At 42.7% G+C, this 9,122-nt stretch overlaps 1 protein-coding gene across 1 annotated transcript in view; it reads left to right on the top strand.

The window, feature by feature from the left end:
- The first annotated feature begins 344 nt into the window (after positions 1-344).
- The window catches only part of SUSD5 (sushi domain containing 5), a 57,798-nt gene continuing 49,020 nt past the window's right edge, over positions 345-9,122 (top strand). Inside the window, exons 1-2 of the mRNA XM_072793644.1 lie at positions 345-435; positions 7,693-7,870. Of these exons, the coding sequence (XP_072649745.1) occupies positions 345-435; positions 7,693-7,870 (269 nt within the window). The remainder of the gene's footprint in view (positions 436-7,692; positions 7,871-9,122) is intronic.

Genomic DNA, 9,122 nt, shown 5'->3' with positions numbered 1-9,122 from the left:
TCTGCTCGCTCTCCCCTCCCCTGCCCGCCCCCCGAGCGCCCCCCTCCGCCCCGGCGGCGCCCCGAGGCCTCCAGGTGCCCGGCGCGAGGGCGGAGCCGCGTCCAGCCGCCTCCCCGGCGCCGCGAACGAGACCCCCGCGAGCTCGGGGCCCCCGGGCGGCTCCAGGCGGCTCCAGGCGGCTCCAGGCGCCCGGCCTCGGGAGCGGCGCGCGCGGCTCGGTCCGGCGGGGCAGAGCGCAGGGCGCACGGCTAGGGCGCACCGCCCAGGGCTGCGGCCGGGGAGCCGCGCCCGCCGCCCGAGCCCGAGCCCGAGCCCGAGCCCGAGCCCGAGCCCGCGCCGCGACCATGGCTGCCGGGAGCCGCGGACCCCGCGCCCAGCTGTGGGCGGCGGCGCTGCTCCTGCTCGCTCTGCCGCGCGGCCCGGTGCGGGCGGACGGTGAGTGTGCGCGGGGGCCGGGGCTGGCGCGCGGGCTGCGGGTAGGGACGGCGGCGCCCGCGGGGGCCCCCGGCGGCTAGCCCGGCCCTCGCCCGACCCACCGCGTCTCCGCCGGCCCCTGAGCGCGTCCCCCGAGCCCCGGAGCAGCCCGCCGCTGGCTCCCCGCGGTCCTCGCGAAAGGTCTTCACGGTCAAGTCACGTCCGGGGTGGCCCAGAACCTCCTCTGCAGACGCCACTCTCCACGTGTATTGAGCGTACTCCTGGCGGCAAGGCAGAGACGACTGCCTCGGGGGTCTGGCTCGGGCCAAAAATATCTGAAAGAGGAGTGGAAGTCAACGAGGCAAAGGGGAGAGCAGTGTCTTGTGGGGAGGAAAGAGCATGTGCAAAGGCCCTGGGAGTGGCAGGGAAAATGGGATAAACGATAGAGTGGCTGGAACCACTCTAGTGAGAGTGTAAGGCAAAAGGCTGGAGAAGGAGATAAGAAACAGATGATTCCAGGTGATGAGAATTGACCTGCTTTTTTGTGCGTCTTTTGTTTCTTGAACCTGAATTCAGCTTTCAGTACGTCCCTTACGTTGGCAGAAGCAGAGCCTTGTATCCGCTAAGTTTCAAAAAGCCAATTCAGCTGTATTCAACAAAACCCCGTTGACTTAGTGGAGAAGGATCTGAAAGAAAAGAAACCAGCAGTTCTCACATCCGTGAGCAGTTTCTAGAAAATCCAAGCTTAGGACAAACTAAATTGATGAAGGAGAAAAACCCTCACCTGATTTGGGATGCTTTGTATATTTTTAAGTATCATTGATTTTTAGTAAGTAATGTCAGATGAAATCAGAAGACTCCACAAAAAGAAGCATGTTGGTTAGGGAAAGGGGGAAAGTAAGACAAAAACTTCCAGGTACTATCTTAGAGTTTTTGGTGCTTTTTATCCTAAATGCCGCTTGAAAAACTCTTTGCTCCTAATTAAGGATAAATATCTTCAGAGTGTTAGAAAAGAAAACATTCTTAACTTTGAAGGCTCCTTGTGATAACTGTTCATATCTTAATTGAGATGTGATTCATAAAATTTGCCATTTAAAAATTTACAATTCAGTGGTTTTAGTATTTTAGTATATTCATTATGTTGTTCAGCCATCACCACAATCTAACTCCTGAAAATTTCTATCTCCGAAATGAAATCCCATACCTATTAGCAGTTAATCTGCTGTTCATATTTTACTGTAGTATTTTTTTTTGCCTGACATTGAATCATGAAAATTGAGCTGATTTAAAGAATACAAGTAGAATAAATTGGAGCTAGTATTAACTTTTGAACAATGAATAGTATTGTACCAACTTAATTCCTTTTAAAGATATATCTCTGCAATCCATGAGGCTTTCGAGTTTTACCCTACTGTAACCGCTTAAATGGAATGCCAAATGGATATGGATCAATATTTTGCACCTATCTGGCTTGATGCGGGTCATAGAAAAATGGAGGCAGAAATATCACTGGAGAAGGAAAGAGTAACAGTGGCACCAGAGCTTGTTTTCTTATTGCCCCTTGCCAGAAATGCCTCCATTTCTCCTTTCTCCTTTCTTTCCTTCTCTCCCGTTCCCCAATTATGGGTACACTTGCTTTCAAGAAACTCCATTTGCTAAGTTCCAAGTTGTATAATAGAGCCATTGAAGAATTAGAACCTATAGTATGAAAGGATTCTTTTCTTTTCCAAATATATGTTTAACTACCATCACTTTCCATATTTAGTTACCTACATTCTACAGTGATGGAAGGAAGAAGAAGAAATGTTCCGCTAAACTGTGATGTGTTATAGATGTTTGAAGAGAGACTTGGAGTTATTAAAAACTCTATGGACCTATTAAAAAATAAGTCAATGAGATAAATTCAAATGAAGAACATTTAGCTTATGTTTGGTTAATAAGATATGCATCTCGTATGTAAAGGAGATCTACTGTATTTTTTCTACTGTATCTTTAAAATACTTTTGAAACAAAAATGTTCACATTAACTGAATGCAGATTAACTGTGTTACAGGAAAGGATTTGTTAATTCAACAGATAATTTATTGAGCATTTATTGTAAGCTAGGTGCAGGCCTTGCTATTGGGGATAGAATGGTGAGGAGAAATAAGTTCTTGCCAACAGGGAGCTTAAAATCCAATAGGTTAGAGAGTCAGTAGGCAAATCGTTACATGAATGAAACGTGAAGTTGCAATTTTGATAGATGATGAGATTAAAGGACAGAGGTACTATGAGAGCATATGCTAGGAAATTTTGATTTGGTTAGGAGGATCTGAGGAGGAAAAGTGAGTGTCTGTGTAGAGAATAGCATATACAAAAAAACTGTGAGCAAGGAAAATGAGCCATATGATAAGAGACAGAGTGGCTGGAGCCAAGAGTCTGACGTGGAAATGGTTTGAAATTATGCTAGAGAAATTAGGGTGGGTGCAATGAGGTGGGTCCTCATAGACAAAAGTTTTGTTTTAATCCAGAAAAGAGAAGGAAACCGTTGGATGATTTCTGGTTATAGAGTGACTGATAATATTTGCATTTTGAAAAGATCACCCTGATTGTGATGTAGGGAGAATGGATGGGACCTGGGCAAGACTAGATGTAGAGAGACCATATAGGATGCCATTTTAGTTGTGTGGATGAGAGATGGCAGAGGTATAGAGGTGGATGGGGTGAATGCAAAGGGTCTGGACTGAAGAGAAAAATGTGAGCAATCACAAGACTAAGTATAGTCTTTGAAACCTTATGCATGTCTAGAATCCTAGGGAAAGGTTTCACGGTGAGAAGAGATGACCTAGAACTGAGCCTGGAGTGAAGGAAACAGATTTAGGATTATGGGTTACTGACTGTGTCCATGAGACATATTGGCCTATAATTTTCGTTTATTATAATATTCTTCTCAGATATTGACATCAGGATTGTGATCATTTCTTCTTTCTTTTTTAAGATTTGTTTATTTATTTTAGAGAGAGAGGGCAGGGGGAGGGATAGGAGGAGACCGTCTCAACTGTTTCTCTGAAAAGGTTACTGCAAGGTGAGCTGTTTTGCTTTGTTTCGTTTAGTGTTTGGTAATGAGGTCATATGTGTTTGAAGTTTTTCTCTTGGGTAGATTTTAAATGATGAATATAATTTCTTCAGTAGATAAAGAGATATTCAGATTTTCATATTTATTTTGGGTCGGTTTTGCTAAGTTTGCTTTTTATGAAGTTCGTCCATTTCATCTAAGTTGTCATAGGTACTGGCAGATGTAACATAAAATCTGTTATCTTTTCAGTGTCCATGGGGTCTGTAGTGATGTCCCTTTTCATTCTTGATATTGGTAATTTGTATTTTCTCTCTTTTTGTCTTGATCAATTTTGCTAGGTATTTATCAACTTTATCATTCTTTAGAAAGAAGCAACTTTGGCTTTATTTTCTCTATTGTATATCTGTTATCCATTTCATTAATTTCTATTCTATCTTTGTTATTTCCTTCCTTCTACTTCTTTAGAAGCCTTAATTTTATGTTCTTCTTTCTGTGTTTTTAAGATAGAAAATTAGATCATTGATTATCAACCATTCTTCTTTTGTAATATGAGCATTTGAGGCTATAAATGTCCCTTAAATACTAATTTAGTTTCTCTACCAGCTTTTGTCATTCACATAAAAATGTTTTATTTCAATTGTGGTTTCTTCTTTGAACCCATGCTTTATTTAGAAGTATATTTTGTAATTTCCATGCACAAGGGGCTTTTCCTAATTATTACTTTGCTGTTGAGAGCAGCATTATACAGTGGTTAGGATCAGTGCCTGGTTTTATATCCCAGCTGTGTGATCTTAGACAAATCACTAATACTAAATCTTAACTATAACATAGGGATAACTTATAGGGATAACCTACATCGTAGAGTTGTTATAAGAACTGATTTAATGAATATTATTTGTAAAGCAATTTAAATAATACCTGGCCTATGGGTAAACACTGTATAAGTATTTGATAAATAAATCAAGTGATTTTAAGTTGCATTGTGGCTTAAAAATATGCTTTGTATGATTTGAGTCTTCAAATGTTTTTTTGATTTGTCTTGTATTTGATGAATTTTACAAATGTCCTGTGTGTGTTTAAAATGAATATGTAGGGGATCCCTGGGTGGCTCAGCGGTTTAGCGCCTGCCTTTGGCCCAGGGCGCGATCCTGGAGTCCCGGGATCGAGTCCCACATCAAGCTCCTGGAATGGAGCCTGCTCCCTCCTCCTGTGTCTCTGCCTCTCTCTCTCTCTCTATGTCTAGCATAAATAAATAAATAAATCTTTTAAAAAATGAATATGTATTCTATAGTTTGCAAATACTGTGCATTGGTCCTTATGTCAAGTGTGTTAATTTTGTTGCTTAAATCCTCTATATTCTTTCCTATTTTTTTCTGTTTTATCAATTACTGAGAAGGATAGTGCTTGAAATTATTATCAGCACTGTGGATTTTTTCCAATTCTCCCTATAGTTTTGTTAATATTGCCTTCTTACAGTCTAGAGTTGTTTATTTAAGTGTTTAAATTTTTTTTATATTACTCATGAAATAACTATCATCATAACAGAACCTGTCCTTCTCTAGTTATGCCTTTTTTAATAACAGCTTTATTGAAATATGATTCATACGCCGTACAATTCGCCTATTTAAAGTGTGTGATTCATTGGTCTTTAGCATACTCACAGAGTTATGAATCACTATGTACAATTTTAGAACATCTTTTTGCCCCAAAATAAACCCTATGCCCGTTAGCATTTACTCCTTGTTTCTCCTCAACCCCACAAGCCCTCGACAACTACATTCTGTCTCTATGAATTTTCCTGTTTTGGACATTTCATGTAAATGGAATCATACAGTGTGTGGGCTTTTGAGACTGGCTTCTTTCACTTAGCATAATGTTTTTATCCATTTGCAGCATGTATCCGCACTTCATTTCATTTCACTGCCAAATAACATTCCACTGTATGAATATTCATATCATACTTTGTTGACCCATTCATCAGTTGATGGTCATTGGGTGGATTCTACTTTTTGACCATTATAAACACAATTTTACAATTATGAACTTAAGTTATTTATTACAAACAAATGCTGCTATGAATATTCATACAGAAGTTTTTATATAAACATATATTTTCAGTTCTCTTGGGTATTCACCTAAGAGTGTGATTGCTGGGTCATATAATAACTCTATGAGAAACTGCTATTAACTGAGAAACTGCTAAATGGTTTTCCAAGGCAGCTACATTCTTTTACATTTCTACCAGCTGTGTTTGAGGGTTCCATTTTCTCCACATCCTTCCCATCACTTATGTCAAAATATGTCTTTTTGATGGTAGCCATCCTAGTGGATATGAAGTAATATCCCATTGTGGTTTTGATTTACATTTTTCTGTTGGGTAATAATGTTGAACATCTTTTCATGTGCTCATTGGCCATTTCTTTAAAGATGTCTATTCAGATCCTTTTTCTAAAAAAAATTATTTGAGACAGAAAGAGCACAAGCAGGGAGGAGATGTAGAGGGAGAGGGAGAAGCCAATTCCCTGCTGAGCAGGGAACCTGACACAGGCTCGATCCCAGGACCTCGGTATCATGACCTGAGCCAAAGGCAGAGGCTTAACTGACTGAGCCACCCCGTCATCGCCTTTGAAAAAATATTTGCGTGGGATCTCCTGAAGCGTAAGATGAAGATTGTTTTTTTCTCCAGACAAGATTTATGTTTGTTCCTACCAGGTGTCTTAGATAAATGTCAATCTCAAGCCGCTTTAAGCTAAATTCATGGCTTACAGTATTTTTGAGGCCAGTTTTTGTTAGGACTGCCATTCCCAATGAGGATTAACACTTGGGTTCCTAGCACCAAGATAACTCTTCCAACAATCCCTTGTGAATGAGGGGAGGGAATATTGTTTATCCTTGTTCTTGCTTATTCTGAGAGTTTAACCCTTCAGGGTCCAAGCTTTGTGTGTTTATGTGTGCATGCAGTGGTGGTGGAGGGGGCAGGAGAGGTCTATCACATTCCCTACCTCTTAAGCCTTGGGCTTTCATTTTTATCCCTCTTGCTCAGGAGCTTGGCCGTCAATACCTTAGTTAAATTTCATAATATATTTTTTCCAGATAGGCCAATGCTATTAATACAAAAGTGTCTTGGGGCATACGCTTCTCCAGGCAAGGCCATCAAGTACTATTGTTCAGGTTGTGTACTGAACATTGGCACCAAGTCTAAGGGAGGACCATTCACCTACAGAGCTGTTCGTTGTGGAACATTTTTGTGTTTTTCTTGTAACTTTGGTTGCGAGGCTGAGGAATTGTTATATTTCTTATAGCTATTTTGCAGTTAATAAACAGTTGAAGTATTTTGCAGTTGATAGCAGTTGACATGATTCTAATTAAATTATTATATTATGATAATTTTGCTACTGGACAGAAATGAAGTATCTCATTCTGACTGGGTTTTTTTCTCCCCTGCTTTTACCTTAAACTTGGTCAGGTTATCTAAGGCATTACTTCATCTCTACAGGAGGCTGCTAGGGACCACGGTGCTCCCCTCCTCCACTGTGATTTTCTTACCTAAAGCTTTCTTTTGCTTTCAGCCTCAGCTTCCACTGCTGCCTGAATTCATGTTCCCATTCCACTCATCTGTCACACATTTTTTGAGGCCCGCTACATGCCCATATATTGATGTACTGCAGGAAGCCACGGTGCACCCGACATGGCCTCACTATCTCGCCCCATCCAGGAGAAATGGCAGCAGGCACAAATGAACTCATTGTGGGAAGGGCCTGATAACGTCCTGAGACAATAGGACAGAGAGAAGGGAATGGAGGAGAGCTATGTGTGGGGTCACTCTAGGGCTGAGGCAGGCAGAAGAAGGGAGAGCTGAGACGTAAGTCAGTGCCCCAGACACCAACTGACCCAACTCAGGGGAGCCTAGGACACTGAGCCTTACCACATGATGCTTGTAAAATAGCTTTGAGAAAGGAAGATTTGAAGGGCTTATCCAGATAAACATGCCAGGGCAGATGGTAAATTTTTTTTAAAAAGAAGGCAGGAGCAAAACACAGATTAAAACACCAAAGTTATTGTCATCCTCTAGTCCCAGGGATGAGTGCAGTGGGGTATGTGCTGAGCTCAGATCTTCAGGCAAGCGGGAAACTCCTGTTCTGACAGGTATCTGCCACCAGACAGTGAGGTTAAATTCCCATGGCCCCTGGAGTAAGCCTGTGTTCATGCTTGTCCCCACACAGGGAAGCTGTTTGTGCTGGAGTCTCAGAATGGCTCTCATGGCCTAGAACTGGAGGTGGCTCGGCTTTCCTGCAGGAGCAGGGGAGCTCACCTGGTGTCTGCGGAAGAGCTGCGGAGGGTGGTCCAGGATTGTGCCTTTGCAGTGTGCACAACGGGCTGGTTGGCGGATGGCACCCTGGGGTAAGTCAGGTGTGCTGGGGAAAGTTCTTCTTCCCATTTGCCCCTGCGACCCCACCAGGGCTCCTAAGGGAGCTCAGTAATTGTATTATTGAGGTGCCAGCATCAGCAGAGTGCAATAGGCAGTGGCTTCCAGCACATTCGTGTTTTGAGTTCTCAAATAAAAACATTTTTGTGGAGTTCTGTCACAGTTTTTCTCCCCTTTGTTATTTTGAATTTCCTTTTTAAGTTACAAAAATAATACATGCTTGTAAAAAATTTTCAAATAATGCAGATACATATAAAGCTGAAAGTGAGTTTCTCTCTCTTCCCCCACCTCAGCTAGTACATATTCTTTATCTCTTTTTTCTCTGTGGATATTCAGCTACATCCATATGACTAGGAGAATGGTATGGCCACAGATTCTTTCACATTACTCCCATTGAAAGGTGGGGTCTGTATCCTCTCTCTGTGAATTAGGGATAGCTTCCTATTGCCTTGGCCAGTAGAACACAGCAGGCCTGATACCATGTATCTTCTGGGGTTAGATTGGAAAAATCCATGCCCAGATTTCTGGGACACTTACTTTTGAGATATCATGTAAGACATCTGTCTATCCTGAGCAGGCCATGGCATGAGGAAGCTCAGGCCATGGGGAGTTGCCCTGCAAGGGTGTCCCTACCAATAGCCCCCACCGGCATCCCAGGGCATAGCCAGCATTAGCTGCTAGAAATGTGAGTGAAGGTGCCTGTACATGATTCTCGCCCCCAGATGTTGAGTTCTCACCAGCCTATGAGTCTTCCCAACTCAGGCCCTAGACATCAGAGAGTAGAGACCAGCCATACACACTGCGCCCTGAGTTCCTGACCTAAGGAATTCTTGTAGAGAAGTGATTCTTGGCCAGCTGGGAGAAAACTACCCATTAGTTCTGCTGTTTCTTTAGTCATACTCAGAAAAGGCAGGAGCCATTCCACTGTCTCCTTCATGCCACAGGAATGTGAAAGAGCAAAATGGGCTCCAACCACTTTGGCTGATAATAACCCTGAAGATGGACTGGCCAATGGCCATAGAAAACACACACAACCAGGCTTACTTCCATCTCCAGTGTTGCCACATGTGAAGCAGCAGCTGAATAAAGAAGACAACCAGGCTACATCTGAAGATTTTCAGTGACTCTGGAACCATGACCCTCTCTGCCTGACATTTTACGACCAGGTTCCTGAACGGACAAAATAGTCCTATGCACACAGTGTAGTCAAACGTGGATACTTCTCAT

The sequence above is a fragment of the Canis lupus genome, chromosome 22, assembly GCF_048164855.1.
Source record: "Canis lupus baileyi chromosome 22, mCanLup2.hap1, whole genome shotgun sequence".
NCBI lineage: Eukaryota > Metazoa > Chordata > Mammalia > Carnivora > Canidae > Canis > Canis lupus.
Note: the sequence above shows the minus strand (reverse complement) of the source record. Positions and strands in the feature narration are given on the sequence as shown.